Consider the following 22,389-nt stretch of genomic DNA (forward strand, 5'->3'; position numbering starts at 1 on the left):
GACAAGCCAATAGTTAGCTTTAATAACAGTTGTAGACATTTTTTGTTTCGGTTACGTGAATAAAAATTAGAATAGAATAGAACAGAATAGAATAGAATAGAATAGAATAGAATAGAATAGAATTCTTTTATTGGCCAAGTGTGATTGGACACACAAAGAATTTGTCTTGGTGAAAATGCTCTCAGTATACATAAAAGAAAAGATGTATTCGTCAAGAGTCAAGAATCATCAGGTACAACACTTAATGATAATCATAGGGTACAATAAGGATAGGCTAGGCTAGAGGAATAGGATAGGATAGGACAAAATAGAATATAGAATAGAATATAGAATAATATAGAATAGAATAGAAAATAGAATAGAACAGAACAAAACAGAACAAAATTCTTTATTGGCCAAGTGTGATTGGACACACAAGGAATTTGTTGTGGTGCAAATGCTCTTGGTGTACATAAAAGAAAAGATATATTCATCAAGAATCATCAGGTCCGACACTTAATAATAGTCATAGGGTACAATAAGCAATCGAATCACACTAGGAAACAGTCAATAACGTTAAAAGCAAACTCTTGGGTTTTAAAATGTCTCTGAAAAGACGAGAACCAATCATCAAAAGACTGGAATCCTTGAACAGGTAATTATTTGGTAACTCATCATCTTTGGTATTTTGTTCTTTTTGGGATTTACCTCTTGATTTGGGTACTAGCACTTTTAAAAAGGGGTGGAGGAAAAAAAAGTTGTGTGCTCAAAAACTGCTACATAATTGGAGGAAGTGTTGAGAAACCATGACTGCTACCATGTGGGGAACATTAGAAAGAAAGATTTAAGCACTTTGCAATGGGCCAGTAGATCTACTCAGCAAAAAAAAAAAAAGAAATGTTCTGTACTACGGTAAGATATATGCGTTTCTTTTTTGATTATAGCAATAATTTCCCCATTTGATTCTCTATGCAAACATCACATTGACAATGTGACTAGCTTAAAATTTGCAAATCTGTATTTTTTGCTGAACTATTTCCTCTTTTTTGATCTCTATGACAGCTTGGGTTTCCATCAATCTGCTTTTTAAGTTGCTTCTAGAATATTGATGATTTTGTTATAATAGAGTAGACTAATGTGACTTGGAATGGCAGTCTGTTCTCTAAGTAGCTCCTCGGGACAAAAAAAAAGGCTAACAGGCAGGTCTTATGCACACATTATTAATATACCTTTTGGGGGCATTGCCTTTGTAAAGTTGAGCTTAGTGGCTCTTCTAAAGAATCTACGGATGCCATAATTTTGTTCTTCAAATTCGTTGTCTTTAAGGGCTGCTTCCAGAGCTTGTCTCTCCTGCTCCATCTTCTTCAGCTCCCCTGTTAACCAAAAGAAAGACGAGTGGTGTGACTATTTAGGAATTGTCCAAGAAAAACAGGAATAGGATTCAATTAGTGCTCTACCGCTGAACCTGATATATCAGCTTTTCTGTTTCATTTTCGACTGTTAATGATTGCTTCCTGTCAGACTGTCAGACACCCTTGAATGAAGACGCTGCTCCTTCTTCAGCATTTTTTGTTCTGTAATGAAATTCTGCCTCGGGCCATCCATAAATGCATTTTTAAACTGAAAACATGCATGCATCGGGCACAAGTATTTGACTTCTGCCGTTTGTTTCATGGTATTTTGGAAAACGGTGGAAATATCAATTGTGGAATCACAATAAAAACAATAGACAGCAGGTGGCAGCAGAAGGTTACAATTTTTTTTATGACAGCTACAGTCACACATCGATTTTAAGCAAACACAAAATCATCAATACAAACTTAATGGCCTGGTCTATCCATGGCATTAAGAATAGGCTTGAGTTTGCCTGATTATATTTTGCCTGAACATCTGGATTTGCCTTAGGTACATTTTTTTTAAAATAAACCCCAACTATGTGTGGGAATTTTAGCTTGAAAATAGTTTATGAATTCTGGTTTCCCTTTAGCTAAGGTTTGACATATCTGAATGAGAAATCGTGGTTATTCTTAGTTCATTCGGTAAAAGTCAAATTCTATTTAAACATTTTAACGCAAGAGCAGCATTGAAAATGACCTATTCCGTAGGGTGAAATTTCATTTTGCTGTTCCCACCCTTTTTTCAAGCCAACTGCTGAAAGGATGAGATAATGATGGGGATATGATTGTCAAAATAATTGGTTGCACAGAAGATACAATCATACCCCTTAGTTAGGAAGCACTTTCTACCCCGCTTCCTCATTTCCCAGTTAAGTTGTTACAGTTTGCTTTATCTTAGGGTGCTCTTGAAGGTAGCATTAGAAGCTGTAGTTCAATGTTTTTCAAACTTGGCAAGGTTAAGATATGTGGCCGTCAACTCCCAGAATTCCTCAGCTAGCATGTCCAATGCTAGCAGGGACTCAAGACATAAAGGGCTTTGTAAGGTTACAACCAGCACTTGGGAGGCAGCCAGAAAGCCAACTGGCAACTACAGCAACTCCCATACTACAGGTTGTATTCTGCTGTAAAAACTTTCACCTACTGGTATTAGCAGAATTGCATTGTATAGCACTATTTTTCAAACTTGGCAATGTTAAGATGTCTGTACTTCCATGAGAAATTAGTACAGTTGTTAGGGGATTGTTTTTGTTCTCGGAAAGCATAACTTTCATATAGAATAGAATAAGAATAGAATAGAATAACAGAGTTGGAAGGGACCTTGGAGGTCTTCTAGTCCAACCCCCTGCTTAGGCAGGAAACCCTACACCACTTCGGACAAATGGTTTTCCAACATCTTTTTAAAAATCTCCCAGTGTTGGAGCATTCCCAACTTCTGGAGGCAAGTTGTTCCACTGGTTAATTGTTCTCATTGTCGAGAAATTTCTCCTAAGCTCTAAGTTGCTTCTCTCCTTGATTAGTTTCCACCCATTGTTTCTTGTCCTGCCTTTAAGGTGCTTTGGAGAATAGCTTGACTCCCTCTTCTTTGTGGCAATACCTTGAGATATTGGTAGACTGCTACATGTCTCCTCTAGTCCTTCCTTCCATTAAATTAGACAAACCCATTTCCTGCAACCGTTCTTCAATCAATGTGTACTGCAAGGAATGGTCTGAAATTTTCCTAAGCCTTGACATACCTTGAACCTGGAGGACTTGCGATATATCGAACCCTTGATTTGTTCGAACAATTATCACACCAAATTCAAAGTCGAACGCATCACTGGAACAAAATTTACATTAAGAAATTATTTAAAAAAATATTGAGTTACCCATATTTCAATAGTAACAGTTACTGTAAAGCCGTGACTGTGAAGTAAATTTTAGCTTGAATCAAATTTATAACATGACAATAAAAATAAAGTAGGCATCAGTGTCTGCTTCAAAAAATGTTTGCCAGTACATACTTTGAATGCAAGGAAGTCTGAAAAACAATGCACCAGGTTGCATTAATGACTAGCAGCAAGGTACTGTATTTTCAAGAAATCTGAATTATTTCTAAATCATTTTCAAACTTTAGAACATACTGTAGGCTTTTCTCACATACAAGCATTATTTTGATTCAGGAGCATAGAAAGCAATAACCATTTTTGTCTTCAAGTTGTTTGGAATCTTGAATTGCAAGTTCAAAAATAATTTTATAAATCAGCACTTTTTTTTAAAAAAAAAAGAACCAAACTGTTTAAAGATGCTTCTAATTCCTAGCAGCATAATATACTTCCAAATTCATACTTACTGTATGGCACCTGTGTAATTTTCAACTTGCATTGCAGTGGCATGTCTCCAATCTTTTTTAAATCCAAGCACCAAAGTGTTAGGTTTCATTCTTCCCAAACCAGAGGCCTGCCATTATAAAATACAGTGTTTAAAAGCAAGGCATGTGCAAGGTTTATCTAAAATTAGAACTAATGCAGAAATATAATGGGAGCGCAGTGATGTTCTGGAAGGATTTAAGATTAAAATCTATCTGGCAAGTGTCCTTCATGCTTGTACCCAAGCAGCACATATAAAGATTAGTTCTAAATCATCTCAGCTGTAAAATGATTTTTAAATGGCAAGAAATGTAATTGGCTATAGTAGCATATATTTGCATTCCCCTGGATTCAAAAATCAAACTTCGTAAACTAAAGATCAACAGAATTTTCAGGCTACTGGGTGTGCGATTGTTTTTAATACAATCCGTGCCAGGATTTGCAATGCCCTTTATATAAAGCGTGGTGGTTATATTGTTTTAAGAACCATCACGTTGGGCAAGAGCTACAAAATGCCTTTTATAGGACAGCTACTGCATTCAAGATACTCTCAGTCTTATCTGAGAGTCAACCTTATTTGAATACAGTTGGATTTTTTTCTTAGAGCAAGCACATCTTCCACATCACTACTTTAGATTTCCGCCCCCCTGAAAATCGTGAGTGCTTTCTGATTGAAAAGGCAGCCTAGACATTTTTTTGAAAAAAAAATTAAAATACAGAGTCCTCTTGTTTCAGAAGCATTAATGCGCTCATTATATCTGATGGTGTAGCAATCAAATTAATACTCTGATCATAAACTCATTGTTTAATTTCACAGCAATTAGAACATCTGGTTGCTTGTATGATAACGAGCTTCTTTTCCCCTGTGAAATCCACGTTGAAATGTTAGAAGATGAAGTGTTAATTTCACTGTATAAAAATTACCTTTTGTGATCCAATATGAAATGCTGGTACTATTACATAAATAGAGGCAATAGGCTGAGTAGTTTAAAATTTAAGTTCCTCTAAAGCCAGTGGTGGGATTCAACTTTTTTTTATGACCGATTCTGGGTGTGGCTTGGTGGGCGTGGCTTGGTGGGCGTGGCAGGGGAAGGATACTGCAAAATCCCATTCCCTCCACACCCTACTAACCTGCTTTCCAGGACTGTTCTCCTGTGCAGGGCAACAAAAGAAAACCCAGCCAATCAGCTGGGACTCAGGAGGCGGAGAATAGATGGGGGCGGGGCCAGTCAGAGGCTGTATTTGCCGGTTCTCCGAATTTTACTCAAAATTTCTGCTACTGGTTCTCCAGAAGTGGTCAGAACCTGCTGAATACCACCTCTGCCCCATTCCCTCACCACCCCACTAACCTGCTTTCCAGCTCCTTTCTCTTGTGCAGGGCAACAAAAGAACCTGCTTTCCAGCTCTGTTCTCCTGTGCAGGGCAACCAAAGAAGACCTAGCCAAACAGCTGGGACTCAATGGGAGGCAGAGAATAGATGGGGTTGGTGGGGCCAGTCAGAGGCTGTATTTGTACTCAAAATTTCTGCTACCGGTTCTCCAGAACTGGTCAGAACCTGCTGAATACAAACCTCTGTCTAAAGCATCTCTGTTTAATGGAGGATCTTGTTCACTGAATATGGCAATGGTTCTCAACCTTGGAAATTTGAAGACGGGTGGACTTCAAGTCCCATGCTGACTGGGGAATTCCAGAGGTTGAAATCTATACACCTTCAAATCATAATCGCTGGGGAATTCTTGGAGTTGAAGCCCATCCATCTTTAAGCTACCAAGGTGAGAAACACTAGAATATGGAAATCTTTAGAGATTCTCAGCCATCCAGGTCATGTTTGTTTCAAAGGTGCTTTTTTCAGGAGGCAACTGGACTTCCTTGTTTTTCTTTTCTTCTTTGAATATGTTTCGCTTCTCGTCCAAGAAGCTTCTTCCCACTTCGAATAAGAAGCGAAATGTCTTCAAAGAAAAAAACAAAAAAAACCCAAGAAAGTCCAGTTGCCTCCTGAAAAAAGCACCTTTGGGACTAGAATATGGAATGGGTCCGTTTCCCCACCCCATAGATCCGTTGCCTCAAAGTAGAGTTATTCCCAAAGTAAGCTAAACTACAAGGAGCAGCGTCCCCAGGATACCTTCTGCTTTTCCACGATGCTTTCCAAGCGTCAAACCTTAATGAGTAAACCAACATTCTTGGGAAGCCACCGCTTCAAAGCAGCTCACCTGAAGAAGACTCCTGACTCCGTCTCTAAAGCTGTCGGCTGCCACCGCAGCGTAAAAAGCTTTCCTTTTATTCTTCGCCAGCCAGGCCTGCTTCGTTGTCATGCCACTGTTCATCTCTGTAACGCACAGCTTGCGTGGGCCCTGTGTGACACGATCATACATTAGAGAGCAGCTCCGCATTATGCCCAGCACAATAGCGTGATTTTGAGGGAGGGACCGAATCGGCTCGGTTGAGGGGCTGCGACGTGCGTCAAGGGGGAAAAAAAATAGATCCCCGACAAAAGATGGTGTGTGTGTGTGTGTGTGTGTGCGCGCGCGTGAGCGCAGAGATTCCATCTTTTGAAAAGAAGCTTGCTCTGGTCCAAATTGTTCGTTTTCCATTCAGTTCTGTGTGAGCCACTTAAATTTCGAGATAAGCTAGAAAAGGACCCATTTTTGAAAATTCAGCTTTGGGAGAGTTTTAATTAACAGTGAAATTGCGAAGGATTAGCGGAGAAGCTCGATGGTAATTGGACTCCAAGTATACTGCATTCACCGTTATTTTTTAAAAAAACAACTATGAACTATACTAGGAACATTATTTTAAAAACAATGTACGCAGTTCATAGTTTCTGTGTGAAAGCCTCCCTAAGCTGGGGATTTAGGCATGGCGTTTTTGCATAAAAGAATATAGCTTTTGTGGTTTGCTGGCAGCCTGTGCAGGCGGCAGCAGAATCAGATAGTGGGGAAAAAAGGGGACCAATCAGGGAGTCTGGAGAGGACTTGGATGAGGGTCCTGCATCCAATGCAGAGATGGGGCCAGGACCGTCTGGGAGTGGGGTGCTGCCTTTGGAGCCTTTGGAGCCTGGCAGCAGCGAGGTAGAGGACCTAGGGGAGCCTGTTCCCAGGGCGCATATGCGCGTAGCTGCTAGAAGGCAAGAGCAGCTGAGACAAAAGGGGCAACTCGTGAGTAAGGCTGTGAGGTGATTGCCCCTCCCATAAGGGATAAAGGACAGGCAAAGGTAGAGAAACCTTTGCAGGAAGCAAAGTCGTTCGTTCGGTTCAGATTCATTCTTGAAGCTCTTTGTACTTTGGTTGTTTTTTCTTGTAGTTCAGTTGACACTTCTGTTATTGGCAGAGCTTCACAGGAAAGAAAGGTGGGTGCTTATCTCGAGGGACTGTTTGAGATTCATTACCGGCTGGGAATGAAAATAATTCCCAGCGTTGCAATAAAACAAGACTTGTGCTTAAAATAAGCTTGTGGGTAATTACAGTCTCGGAAGCCTTGGTCAGGACAATAGCAGCAGATGGAGATCAAAGAAATGCTATTCTAAATTGTGGGGGGTATTTTTTTTTTCCTCCTGGAGAAGACAATTTGCAATTCTTTTTGGGGACAACTGGCTACCGACTCCATCTGCTGTCACACAGACGATCTAATCCCCCCACCGCTACATTTTGCTTTGCAATTGTTTTATTTCAAATTAGATTAGCTTTGGAACTTCTTGGAGAGTTTTATTACCGTTGGCTGCCCTAAAATGTTTTGTCAACATTTAGAAGCGAAGAGGATATGTTTTATGTAAACAAACATATGCCGACGAATCCCAGTTTTGACACATGGCGGTTTGTCATGTCTGTTGACCGTGTAATGCCAGCCTGGCTATGTAAAATACGAAGTTGCAGCAATCGTGAAAAGATTTCTTTTGTCGTTTTGGATTAAGCTTGCATGCCTGTCTCGAAAGGGCTAAGGTTTGCTGTGAAAATCTTATTCAGGTTTATTCGGGATTGGATTGCTAGTAGCTTCCTACGGGTATGACCTATGACCACAATTTCTGCTGCTAAGCGAGGCCTTAGTTAAGTGAGTTTTGCACCTTTCTTGCCAGAGTTGTTAAGTTGAATCACTGCAGTGGTTAAGTTAGCAACATGGTGGTTAAGTGAATCTGGCTTTGCTTGTCAGAAGGTCGCAAAAGCAGATCATGTAACCCCCCCGGGACACTGCAACCGTCATAAATAGTTGCCGAGCATCTGAATTTTGATCGTGTGGCCACAGAGATGCTGCAACGGTTGTAAGTGTGAAAAATGGTCCTAAGTCACTTTTTTCAGTGCCGCTGTAACTTTGAATGGTCACTAAATGAACTGTTATAAGTCCAGGACTACCTGTGTGAGCATCAGGTGAATGGCTGAACCCTTCTGCAGAGGATTCTAATGCTAAGTTTTTGACCGCTAGTACCAAGTTAAGACTGCTAGCACTGGCCTTAAATTTAGGATACGGAATAAGGCGCCCTAGCTGAAAAAGTGTAGTTTTGAATGTTATATATTGAGCGCCTCATGTAGTTTGGTTGCAATTTTTTCCAAGGCTTGGGATTTATCCCAAGGATTGTGGTTTGCTCTCAGTTTATATTCTAGTGGCTTGCTATGTTAGTTTTGGTGGGGAATGGTCTGCCAACAATGACAAGCAAGCCACTAGAAAACCCCACTCCTTACTAGCACTGATGATGTTACCTAGTTTGGTTAATGAAATGTCTTCCAGAAAAGCACCAAGCTCATTGAGCACCAAGATTTCCTCCTCCTCCTCCTCCTCCTCCTCCTCCTCCCTGCAAATCTCACTCCTCACTAGCACTGATGATGTTACCTAGTTTGGGTAATGAAATGTCTGCAAGAAAAGCACCAAGCTCAGAAGGCACCAACCTCACGTCAACCCTGAGCTACAAATATTCTCCTTTATTTGTATAAACACCACTCTCTACAGCAATTAAAAAATAAATAAAACCAGATACTTAACCATCGTTTTTCCCAATGGCTACCAAACTTGAGATGGGTGCATCAGATGAATATAAACTAAGCAAAGCATTTATAGATCATTTAGAACCATTTAGAATCTTTTAGAATCATTTAGACCATTTAGAATCGTTTAGAATCTTAATGGGCGTTGTATTGATAGCCGATTCCTATTTTATCATTCTCTTATTTTCCCAGTTAAATAGCTTACAATAGTTCATTATGCCAATTTTTATTAGTCAATAAAACTAAATGTTACTCTTTTTAGAGAAGGAAATTAAAATTAAACCATATATAACAGCATGTTATATAAAATATTTGCAGACATATAAAAATAGAAACCAATCAGTTAAAAAAATTGGAAACCTTTCTATCCAAAGCTTTTATAGACTAGAATAAAATACCCACTGGAATAACAAGTAAAACTTAGCTTTATAAATTAAGCTGGGGGGACCCCTTTATTGAATTGTGCTGTTTTTATTATTTGGAAGAGTCACTTGTAAAAATAATTTTATTTTATACAAGTAGTCCTCAGCCTACCACCTCAATCCCCAAATTTCTGTTGCTAAGCAAGACTAAGTAAGTTGTTGGAGATGGTGACCCTTTAAGAGCTGTATGCAACAAAATTTCATTTTTAATGTATGCCCATTATTGTACATTCAAAGTCACAATAAAGTTGTTCTGTTCTGTTCTGCTCTGTTCTATTCTACTCTACTTTAATTCCTTATTCTATTATTCCTTATTCCTTATTCTACTCTACTCTACTCTACTCTACTCTACTCTACTCTACTCTTATTCATTATTCTATTCGTACTCCCTATTCTATTCTATTCTATTCTATTCTATTCTATTTTCTTATTCTCCATTCTCTTCTATTTTATTCTACTCTATTCTTATTCCTTATTCTATTCTTATTCCTTATTCTATTCTATTCTTATTCTATTCTATTCTTATTCTCTCTTCTCTTCTCTTCTCTTCTCTTCTCTTCTCTTCTCTTCTCTTCTCTCCTCTCCTCTCCTCTCCTCTCCTCTTCTCATTCCTCATCCTATCCTATCCTATCCTATCCTATCCTATCTTATCCTATGCTATCCTATCCTATCCTATAACCTGCAGTTTCCAGTTGCTCTGACAAGATAGCCATTTTTGTGAATCATGTAGAGGGGTGTATGGTCCAAACTTACCACGTACACTTCACAGCAGAGGCAAAGACCATTGTTCTTCGTGAATGAATGAGCGATGTCTAACAAAGCTGGTCTTGTCATAGGTCCTCCTGTTAAAACAATGCACTGAGGCCTGCATGCAAAAGATGGGAGGAGATGCATTATGTCGGATGATGCATTTATATCTCATAATCATGGCATCAGTTCCTTCCACAACCTACCGGAAGTTTTTCACGTGGTCATCCACTGTTGTTAGTTCCAGGGCGCTCTCAACAGCATTAATATAGTAGACTGCCTGGGCAGATGACCCCCAGTTTACTTCTGTGGTACAAGCAAAAGAAACCCACATCAGTTCTAGCTTCTACATGTAACCAGTCATTTTACAGATACCATATTTTTGATCCCTTGTAACAAGAAATACCATGTTTACACAAAAGTAAGACCCCACTGGAAAATAAGCCCTAGCATGATTTTTCAGGATGCTCATAATATAAGCCCTACCCACAAAATAAGCCCCAGTTAAGTACTGTATTTCCCTGAAAATAAGAGCAAACTAAAAAATAAGCCCTAATACGTCTTTTGAAGCAAAAATTAATATATGACCTGGTCTTATTTTGGGGGAAACACTGGTAGTATTTGGTTCTTATATGTGGAATGCCAAATGCAAACTATCATCTTACACACAGCTAGTGGAAGTAAACCTTACTCAATGGATTTTTAATCTACTCTGATAGTATATATGCAGCTTCCTTCAACTGGGTTGCCAAATTTTCCCTGCTGAGCATTTTTGCCTTCTTTTCAACCCTTCAGAGTAGGCTAGATCAAGAAACAGAAATTGCTGAGATTCCAGGAAAATTACTTTTTTTGTTGTAGGATTTGATTTGATTTGATTCATTTGATTTGTCAGTCGCTTACAAGATAATAGGTATAAGTATATACATAGTTATGAATACATGAAATGGGTACATATAAGAAAAATAAAAGAAACAATAGGACGGGGACGGTAGGCATGTTGGTGCACTTATACATGCCCCCTACAGACCTCTTAGGAAAGGGGTGAGATCAATAGTAGACAGTCTAAGGTTAAAATTTTGGGGGTTTGGGGAAGAAACCACAGAGTCAGGTAGAGTATTCCATATATTGACCACTCTGTTGCTGAAGTCGTATTTCCTGCAATCAAGTTTGGTGCGGTTAACCTTGAGTTTGTATCTATTGTTTGCTCTTGTGTTGTTATGGTTGAAGCTGAAGTATTCATTGACAGGTAAGTCATTGCAATGTATGATTTTATATACCATACTTAGATCATAATTCAAGGTTTTCTAGGTCTAGAATTTCAAGTCTGGTGGCATAAGGTATTCTGCAACGAGTAGAGGAGTGGAGAACTCTTCTTGTGAAATATTTCTGGACTTTCTCAACTGTGTTAATATCAGATACGTAATGTAATCAGATACGTAATAGTAATGTCTGCATTACTATTACTATTAATCTTCTCATCACTCCTTATGGCGCATCCCCTCCCACTTGTGACTGTATGACTGTAACCTTGTTGCTTGTATCCTTACAATTTTTATTGACTGTTTCCTGGTATGATTTGATTGCTTATTGTATCCTATGACTGTTATTAAGTGTTGTACCTTATGATTCTTGATGAATGTATCTTTTTTTTAATGTACACTGAGAGCATTTACACCAAGACAAATTCCTTGTGTGTCCAATCACACTTGGCCAATAAAGAATTCTATTCTATCTCTCCTGCTTGACTCTTTTCTAACCAGTCTTACCAGATAAACATTCATGTTGGTTGAAATAATCTATTCTCTCTTGGCTCTATAGTGAAAACAGATATTCAAGTGAACTTCTAAATATTTGGTTATCACGGTGTCTTCAACATTCTCAATCCTGGAGGTTTTATCATGATCGTTTGCAGCGGTGTTGGTTATTTACATCACTTTCAAGCTTATTTGTCTCTGTGCAGTTTAGAGATTTTTCTAGAATTGAAGATACTGCTGTCTTACTTTTAAAAAGCCTTGCTTGGCTTCTGAACAACTGGATGCCAAATTTCACTATTAAGTTTTTTTAAAAAAGCAACATTTCAAAAGCAAAATGTGATGTGTATTTATGTGAACCACAACCCGGCAATAATGTTTTTCTGCTCCTTTTCAGAATCACGTAGCTTATAATACAGTATTTTATAGAAAAGAGGCTCATTAAAGAAAACGCAGAGAAAGCCAACACATGTTTTAAGCTTACACAACGTTCCTACAAGCTAAAGAAATATTGTTTATTTTGGGCAAGGGGATCTACAGAAAGGGAATGTAACAGTGTAGCTATTAGACTTCTAAATAAGAATAAAAACAAGCAAGCAAGCAAGCAAGATAAGGTTTCCAATTAATTCCTGTGCTCTGTGTAGAAAAGCTGCAATATTCTGCTCTACAGAACTCATAAAAACCTCATTACTAGCAAAGATGTTGGTAGTCTACAAAGAAACCATTTTTCAAAAGCCTTGGAGACCCCTCCAGGGAATGTGTTTTCCCTAACAGTTGAGAGCAAGCCAGATTAAAATGGCAGCAGTCATCTGATAGATAGGATTAGTTATCAGAGAGGTGAAATGCATGTCATTCTTAAGGGGTGCGGGAAATGTATGGTTCTTTGAAATCTTTTCCACCAAGCTGCATTAAAACAGCACCCCAGAGACAAGCCGAAGAACGAAGAAAGGAAAAATGGAAATCGGAGTGTTCTTTTAAAAATAATTCCTCTTGGAACACCCCCTGGTAACTAAATTAGACGTGACAGTGAAAGGTTGATGAATTTCGATATGGACCTGTCCAGCTGACGCATGCCTTAAGGAAGAAAAACAAAAAGAAAACCAACTGTAAATTACCCTATGGCTTTTTTTTTTAAATGGTATGTGTGCTTCTTTTGATTACCTCTGTTTGTTTTGTCTGTGTCCAACTTTTTCAACTGCCAGACGGGTTAGGGTGTAGTTTCAGCAAGCGTATTTTTATTATTATTATTTTACTAGCTCTCTACTCATGCTTCGCTATGTGGGGGAGTGGGGGAAGGACATTGCCTCTGCCTACCAGCATCCACTGGTATTCATCTGGCTAGTGTCCTGTCATTGTGTGAGAGTTGAGGGTTGTTTGGAAACTGAAACAGTGTTTGCTGTGTGAGCAAGAAGGAGACAGCAAGGAGCCTGGGCGTGGCTTAGCTCAGCTGTTCTGTACTAAAGCTGCTTGGTGCTGTGAGACTGAAACTCCTCTCCTCGTGTTTTGCATTTGGAATAGATTTCTTTTCAGGTGGGGAGGGGGAGTAGAACTCCTTAGCATCAGAGCATGTTCATAATAATATATGAAATACTAATGCTCCGATGGTCATTTTGAAAAATCCTGTCTTAATGAGCACCTAGAAGCCAAGAGGAACATACTTGCCAAATTGAAAGTGGTATTTCGAGATATATATATATGGCATTCAGATTTGTTCGGGTATTTTCCCATGTCATTGTAGTTGTGCTTTTAAAGTTGTAGCAATGTTTCGGCAGAATCTCATCTGCCATCATCAGGCTATACACTATACACTATTCTCTGAGAAGCACAGAGCCGAAGACAGAAGCCTGAAGAAGATGAATGAGACTTCATCGAAACGTTGCCTAGATACTTTGAATCTTACGCGGGAGAAAACCCGAACAACCAAAGATCCACATACAAATACCTGCGAGAACCTTAGAAAATATATATATATATATATATATAAAAGCGAAATACCACTCACGCATCATCACAAAATCTCCAGAACCGTAAAGCCTACAAACTTTAAATATGGCATATATGTTCCTCTCTCTCTATATATATATATTTAAGAAGAGACTGGACAGCCACCTGTCTGAAATAGTATAGGTTCTCCTGCCCTTCACCTCACCCTGAGCTGTTCATTCATTCATTCATTCATTCATTCATTCATTCATTCATTCATTCATTCAGAGCCTTACCTGGCTTCTTGTAGGTCACATAAATATAAAGAAAGAACTCAATTGCATATGTGATGAGAGCTGCACACCAGTTAATGACAAACATGACGCCACAGCATAGCACGGCTCCAAAAAGGGACACCCACATGTTGTAATACCTAAAGGCAGGTCTCCAGCCTGTGGGAGTCGGGAAAAAAATGGGTCAATTCCAGATAGAGATAGAGAGAATTCATGGATGGATCGATCGACGGATTGAGTAAACGTATAGCATTGCCCCCCTATGATCTAGCAACGGTGGTGATCAGAATGGAGCTATGGGTGCTCCCTCACTCAAGAATAGACTGGACAACCGTTTGCCTTGGGTGATATAGGGTCTCCTATCCTATAGAACTCCCCCAAGGTCCCTTCCAACTCTTGTTATTGCAAGAGCCGTGGCGGCACAGTGGATACAATGCAGGATTGCAGGCTATCTCTGCTGACTGCCAGAAGTTCAATCCTAACCGGCTCAAAGTGGATTCAGCCTTCCATCCTTCCGAGGTGGGTCAAATGAGGACCCAGATTGTTGGGGGCATCAGGCTGACTCTGTAAACCACTTAGAGATGGCTGTAAAAGCACTGTGAAGTGGTATATGTCTAAGTGCTCTCTCTCTCTCTCTTCCTCCCTCCCTCCCTCCCTCCCTCCCTCCCTCCCTCCCTTCCTTCCTTCCTTCCTTCCTTCCTTCCTTCCCAGTGGTTACAATGCAGTATTGCAGGCTAACTCTGCTCACATTTCCAGGAGTTTGATTCCTGACTCAAGGTTGACCCAGCCTTCCGTCCTTCCAAGGTCGGTAAAATGAGGACCCAGATTGTTGGGGGCAACAGGCTGACTCTGTAAACTGCTTAGAGAGGGCTGTAAAAGCACTGTGAAGTGGTATATAAGTCTTAAGTGCTGTTGCTATTCCTTACTCTGTCTTCCTCTGTTGAGTAAACATTATTGCCAGTGCGGGAAATTGGCGTTGCCAGGCAGGTTCTAACTGTGACTTTTATTTTTGTTTTTGTTTACCTGATTTTTGCTTCGAGCCTCTATGGATTTGCTAAAGTCACAAAATAATAACAAGGAGAGGATTGTTCAAGCGCTTGGCAGCTGACAGCACCGAGCTGTTTGGATTTATTTCACTTGTTAGAATCCAGCTTGCCCTATTCCAATATATATTTACTGCCCTCAGTCATTTCCCTGCATCTAATAAAACACAACTGTTGCCCAATAAAACATATGCCACAATATCGCAGGCAAACCACCAAGGGATAAAACACAGTAGTTCTTCAGCTTGTTATGCAAAATTTGCAGTCCCCTTAATGCTAAAGTCCCTATTCCTATTTAGGCCTCTTGGAATTATTTGCTGTTGGCAAAGGTCTAAAAAAAGGTGAGTTACCAGATACCCTGTAGATGCAAACAAAAATCTGCAACGAGAAACTAACCTGGAGATTTTGCATATGACGCATGGAAACAAGAGAAATTGATGAGTGCATAGGAAGCCAGGAAGAAGTTGGAGATGATAGGAGCAATGGTATTCAGCTTGGCTATAAAACAAAACAATGACAAAATATTTGGATGATGGATTGTGTCTTCGAAGGGAGAGGTGATGTGATGGATTGCATTACATTTTGTATTTCGTTTGTGTATCATTTCAAAGCCAAGTAGGAATAAAATTAACCTGATTTAACTTTGGTCAGAAATACTTCATGAAAGGATCCAGGCAGCCCTCGAATTACGACCACAAGTGAGCCCAAAACTTCTGCAGCTAAGCGAGACATTGGTTAAGTTTGTTTTGCTCCATTTTACAACCTTCCTTGCCACCATTGTTAAGTGAATCACTGCAGTTGTTAAGTTAGTAACAACATTGTTAAGTGAATCTGGCTTCCTCGATTTTTTTTTGTCAGAGGGTCACGAGAAGTGATCACATGAGTGACGTCATAACTATGAGTCAGTTGACCATAGGAATGCTGCAATGGTTGTAAGTGTGAAAAACAGCCGTGTCGCTTTTTCAGTGCTGTTGTAACTTCAGTCACTAAACAAACTGCTATAAGTGAAGGACTGCCTGTGATCATTTCTTAAAAAGAAAAGAAAAGTGATCAAAGATTTCCTCCTCCTCCTCCTCCTCCTCCTCCTCCTCCTCCTCCTCTTCTTCTTCTTCTTCTTCTTCTTCTTCTTCTTCTTCTTCTTCTTCTTCTTCTTCTTCTCCTTCTCCTTCTCCTTCTCCTTCTCCTTCTCCTTCTTCTTCTTCTCTCTTTAGAATGGGGTAGATACCGAAACCAAAAAGCCTGTATTGTAAAAAGTGGCGAAATCTTTGTGTGTATTCCAAATAGGAAATCACAAAGGAATTTTTAGCAGTGTAAGATGAAAGAAAGGACGATCAAATGGGAATGTTTCTAGTAGAAATCTCTCGGAGATCAGCACTGTGAACCTATTGTGAAAGCAGGTAGAATATACTGTGCTGTTGGTTTGGAACACCAGACCTTTGATTTTTACAGATCTTTGAGGAAAAAAAGCAGACTTTAAGCTACATTGAAAGACTCCGAAGAAGATGACTTCAAAAACCAGTTGCTTGATTTAAGGAGCTGAGCAAGATGCTGTCAACTCATAAAATATTTCTTATGATCTTTTTAGAGTTGCCAACAGAAAGGGAGGGGGGAGCAGTGCGGCAGCTTGGAAATCGAAAGTGCATTCCATAAATAGTTTTCAAAGATAGTAACTAGGTGACTGAAGTTTCTGCCGCGCAAAATTCTAACTGGAGAGTATGATTGATAACTCTTGGGTATGGACGTGTCCCAGTGGGGTGGGGGAAAACCAGGGTCAAGAGTGACAAAGAATGATGTGCCTCAGAGTTGGCTACACCCAGGCAGTGCTGGACATGTTGACTCCCAATAAATCCTTTTGAAGTTTTGGAAGTTTGGCTCAAGACTCATGATTTAATTGGGGTAACTGCCGGAATCCTGACAGATGTATATATACTATGCAAGCATCTGTAGCCAAATCTTTGGAAGAGCAAAGCTTCCATTGAGTCAACCACTCTCATACCTTGCGCAACCACGATGCACCATGCTTAAACATCATGGCTTGAGTGACCCAGTGTAAGCCACAAGGCGCAAACATTAACACATTAGCCTGATACTTAAATTTGGTCACTCAGTCGTTCAATGAATAGCATCTTTTCTTTTCTAACTTACTTATTAAATTTATAGGCCACTCGTCTCACTATCTAAAGTGATTGTGGGCAGATTTGATTTTGATTTGGACTCTGCTGCTTTTGTCATTGTTCTAGATTGAAGTTATATCATCTAATTTTTGTTGATCAGAATTTAGATGGGCCTTTTATGATACCTTTCCATCAGAATTATCGTTTCTTCCTTTTCCTGGTCACTTGGTTGAGTTGGTCGGCTATAGAAATGGAATAAATAAAACTAAACAAAAAAAAAATGCATTCGGTGATATTTTAGACTTAGACTGCTACATGTCTTCCCATTGCAAACACCAAGCCAGCACTCACTGAGTTGTACCTACCAATCAGAATGAAGCCCAGAGCAATGAAGAAAGTCAGAATGTATCCTCGGATGGGTTCGTTATTTTTCCCATATCCTTTGGCAAAAAAGTGGAGCGCTCGATAAATGTTATCCTTGCAGAGAGCCTGTCAAAAGAGCAAATTCTGGTTAAGAAATCTAATTCTTGGTTCCTTGGTCTCTTGCCTATCATCAGAAGAACAGCAAGCCCTTCACTGTAAGTGATGTACCCTGTTTTGCCCCAAAATAAGACCCCACTGGAAAATAAGCCCTAGCATATTTTCCAGGATGCTCGTAATATAAGCCCTACTCCAAAAATAAGCTCCAGTTAAGATTGTCAGCCAGACGGATTGTATTACCCTGAAAATAAGACGTAACTGGAAAATAAGCCCTAGCATGATTTTCCAGGATGCTCATAATATAAGCTCTACTCCCCAAAATAAGCCCCAGTTAAGATTGTCAGCCAGGTATTGTCAGGTATTTCTCTTAAAATAAGACCTAACTGGAAAATAAGCTGTAATATGTCTTTTGGAGCAAAAAAAATAGTATTATTTTTGGAGAAACATGGGTATCATTGAAGTCTTGATTTTTACCAAGTGTGGGATCTTACCAGCATAATAACCAGTTCAGTGACACGCATGCATAGTATGCATAGTACTTGCAAAACAACTTTTCCTGCAAGCAGTCACCATCTCCTGCTGGCGCGCAGAACTCAGCTGTGCCAAGCAAATCAACTAAGGTAAAAATAAAGGACAGCCTAGAGCCTGGGCAGGCAGGTGGGCCCAACCGAAGAAAATAAAATCTTCAGAGAGAACCGGTTTGGTGTCAGCTGCTCTTCGGAGCTACCGGTTCTACAGAACCAGGCTGAACCGGTAGAATTCCACCCCTGGTTTTTACATCATTATGAATGGGAAGTTGCTTAGCACTTCTCACATTCCTCTGATCCTCCTCTCACATTCACCTGATAACATTGGAAAGCACAGTGACCCTGTGAGGGCATATCAGAGATGTCATCACTCCACCTGCACCCTTGTGTTGGATACTGGCTTGTACGTGTAATCTTGCGACCGGAGGAGTTCTCCCCCATGTTTTCAGACATCCCATCAAGGTCCCCACCATCAAAAGTAGCATTTTTATAGTAAGGTAGTCCTCGGCTTATGACCACCATTGAATCCCATATTTCGGTTGCTGAGCGGGACAGTTGTTAAGTAAGCTTTGCCCCATTTTATGATTTCCCTTGCCACAGTATTTAAGTGAATCCCTGCAGTTGGTAAATTAGTAATACAGTTATTAAGTGAATCTGGCTTCCTCATTGACTTTGCTTCCCAGAAAGTTGTAAAAGGGAATTAAATGACCCCAGGACACAACTGTCACAAATATGACTCAGTTGCCAAGCATCTGAATTTTGATCACATGCAATGATTGTAAGTGTGAAAAACAGTCATAAGTCACTTTTTTTCAGTGCTCTTGTAACTTTGAATGGTTGTAAGTCAAGGACTACATGTAGTAGCCTGATGGGAAGTGTGTGGGTGAGGAGAACATCTACTCAAACAACAGAGAAGAAAGCCTGTTGGAGTTTTTAAATGATTCTAGATATTTCCTCCAGCTCTGTTTTTTTTCCCCACAATAATTTTTATTGTTCTTTTTCACCTTTTACACATATTGATCTTAATTTTAACAGTACTGTGTCATCATTATTATACAAACCAATCTCATGTAAATATCTACATTTAGATACCTTTATATACATTCATATACATTTATCTATAATTTTCTTATCTCCTTTCTCCTTATTTCTATTGTTCAACCGTTTATACCAATTATCCCAAATTTTGTAATACTTCGACTCTTCTTTATCTTTCAATTTTAAAATCAATTTATCCATTTCAGCACAATCTAGAATTTTTTGAATTACTAATTCCTCTGAGGGCGTGTTATTTTGTTCCCAACATTGTGCATATACTATCCTTGTTGCTATCAAAATAGGTAGTAAAATATATTTAATCTTTTTCCTATATTTCCCTTTAATTATTCCCAACAGAAACAACTCCAGTTTAAATTCCAGTCCATCTTCCACTATTTCTTGTATCCAACTCCATATTTTGGTCCAGTATTTTTGGGCTTCTGGGCATGACCACCACATATGATAGAAGGTACTCCTCCAAGCTCTTTCTTAAACCTCTCAAATTTATATCTTGCAAAGTGCGTTAACATAAAATTTATGGGATTTTATCGTGTTGTGTTTGAGACACACACACACACAACCCTGTTGCATTTTATCCTGTTGTATCTGAGATACACATCCCAGCTGATCAACTGGTTAGCATAGGCTAACAAATTGTAGAGATATGGGAAAAGCTACAAAACATATTTGGCCTCTTGCAGGTACCTGGAAAACCTTTGGTGCGCTCACAAGCGAAGCTAATGCTGAGGACAGCGTGGCAGAAAATATCCCAGCGGTGATTAAGGGTCCAAACCCTGAAACCATGCTCATCACCTTTGGAAAGGGGGAAAAAAATGTAATAAAAGCAAGCCATTAAATTTGTACAAACTAAGCTATAAACCAAATTTGCAAATCCCTCCGATTGTTAAATTTATAACCACGTGCATTATTATTCTGGCTCTTCTCTATTATCTTTTAAGTCATCCATTAACAGCTTGTCAGGGACACTGTTCAGCACAGCAAATTACTTTTTTGTTGTCCAAAAAAGAAAAGAAAACAAAAAGAAAAGAAAAACCAGTTTGCTCATAACAGAGAAGATCGTTCTTTAATTGAATCTTGTTTTGTTCCTTTTGAAGCCAAAGGCATAATTTTTATTTCTTCTGCAAAAGGATGCCATTCAGAAGAGACTCGTATTGGGAACAAGAGGCCATAAAAATCAAACTACGTATGCCTTAAGGAGGAAGCAATCTTTGCATCAGGAAAAGAGAATTTGCATGTGTAGCAATCTCCAATCCAGGCATGTACAGTATATAAATAGAGATATTATTGTATCATCTATTTAAGAAAAGTTCCATCAACAATTTCACTGAACTAGTAATATCTGGGAAAGTTACTGCAGAGCCTAGATAATGAAGAGAAACCTTTTGTGGGACATTTTATTGATAGAGATTTAAATCATAGATAATTGTATGCATTTAGAATAGAATAAAAGAGTTGGAAGGGACCTTGGAGGTCTTCTAGTCCAACCCCCTGCCTAGGCAGGAAACCCTACACCACTTCAGACAAATGGTTATCCAAGCTCTTCTTAAAAATGCCCGGTGTTGGAGCATTCACAACTTCTGGAGGTATGTTGTTCCACGGATTAATTGTTCTAATTGTCAGGAAATTTCTCCTTAGTTCTAAGTTGCTTCTCTCCTTGATTAGTTTCCATCCATTGCTTCTTGTCCGGCCTTTAAGGTGCTTTGGAGAATAGCTTGACTCCCTCTTCTTTGGGGCAGCCCCTGAGATATTGGTACACTGCTATCATGTCATTCCTAGTCCTTCTTTTCATTAGACTAGACCTACCCAGTTCCTGCAACCGTTCTTCATACGTTTTAGCCTCCAGTCCCCTAATCATCCTGTAGGTAGTTCATAAAATAACAATAACAGAGTTGGAGGGGACCTTGGAGGTCATCTAGTCCAACCCCCTGCTTGAGTCTATTCCAAATATTAGCCTCTACCCAGGATTTCCTGTAGATATACTTTTTAAAGTAGTCTTTAAGAGAGTAAGCATCCAAGTTCTCACAATCTTTCATGCTGTGGTGTGATTAAACATTTTCTATCACTTAGGATTTAATTAGGGTGCACTTTGCAATTAATTACTCCACTCTGAACTTTTGATGGAATTCCAGTTTAGATCATGAACGGTAAGAAGTCTGTATTCTCATTCCATTCATTTAACATGTTATTTTGCAGAAACTTAGGAATAAAAACTGACTTATCCCTGGTTAAATTATTGTCTGTTGTCTAATAGAAGATCCTCTCAAAAAGGGCTTTTCCTGTTTCTGTTGGTCTTAATTGGAGCTATGAAGTACAAGTTATGAATGAAACTTTGCATGTGGAAAATTTATGCTGTCCTCCTGAACTGTCTTATTTCTTCAAGTCGTAATTCATGATCATTTGGATGAAGATGAACATACAATATAGTTTGGGTGCACTACTCTGTCAAAGCTCTTTCATTTCAGGAAGAACTGACAGGACAAGTCACTTGTATATAAATGGAGATCAAACTTCACTCCCTTCTAGCACTGATGATGTTACCTAGATGGGTAATGAAATGTCTGCAAGAAAACAACCACGCTTAGAGAGCACCAAGGACCCCACTCTTTCATTTCACTTCGCATGTATACAAAACTACTCCACCCTCCAATTATAAATTGTCAGTAGAAATCTTGTAAAGTCAATCAATAGTCCCTATGTGCTGAATGCATATGTGAATATTAGTTCACGCTATTATGTACGGTATATAGTATATCACACACACACACATGCAGTTATACAAATTGGATAATTAGCATGCTTTTGAACCTGGAAATTATTCATCAGCCCATAATCACATGTCTGGATTTTACAGCTGGAGAAATCGTAGCCCAGGGCACAAGCCGATGATCCATTGCAATTCATCCCGGATACCACGGTATCATTGACATTCCCTGTAGCATCGCGCACGACACAAGCAGCTGTGGAAATAACAGGGTATTATTATTTCTCTTCCTTGTGACAACATAATATCATCTCTGGGCTCCTTTATATTAAACCTACAGCTCTTTACTTAATACGAAAGGAAGTTGGTAGAGACCCAACTACACTTCGAACAATAATAAAGCACTGTTGATAAAGTAGAGCAGAGCTCTCCAAACTCTTTAATTCACGAAGTTCCTGATTGTTTTATCAATCCCCAAGCATTTATTATATGAAAACAATTTCTACAAATATTACTTTAACCAAGTAGGGACACATTGGCTCAGTGGCTAAGATGCTGAGCTTGTCGATCAGAAAGGTCGGCAATTCTGCAGTTCGAATCCCTAGCGCCGTGTAACGGAGTGAGCTCCCGTTACTTGT

At 39.3% G+C, this 22,389-nt stretch overlaps 1 protein-coding gene across 1 annotated transcript in view; it reads right to left on the bottom strand.

The window, feature by feature from the left end:
• SLC12A1 (solute carrier family 12 member 1) overlaps positions 1–22,389 on the bottom strand; it is a 43,356-nt gene that overhangs the window by 4,894 nt on the left and 16,073 nt on the right. The window contains 11 exon segments of the mRNA XM_087941426.1: positions 1,209–1,352; positions 3,110–3,192; positions 3,706–3,812; positions 5,932–6,072; positions 9,867–9,978; positions 10,067–10,166; positions 13,831–13,986; positions 15,267–15,368; positions 17,350–17,473; positions 19,735–19,842; positions 21,856–22,007. Of these exon segments, the coding sequence (XP_087797552.1) occupies positions 1,209–1,352; positions 3,110–3,192; positions 3,706–3,812; positions 5,932–6,072; positions 9,867–9,978; positions 10,067–10,166; positions 13,831–13,986; positions 15,267–15,368; positions 17,350–17,473; positions 19,735–19,842; positions 21,856–22,007 (1,329 nt within the window).

The sequence above is a fragment of the Pseudonaja textilis genome, chromosome 13, assembly GCF_049901715.1.
Source record: "Pseudonaja textilis isolate UNSWEBS1 chromosome 13, rPseTex1.2, whole genome shotgun sequence".
NCBI classification, from domain to species: domain Eukaryota; kingdom Metazoa; phylum Chordata; class Lepidosauria; order Squamata; family Elapidae; genus Pseudonaja; species Pseudonaja textilis.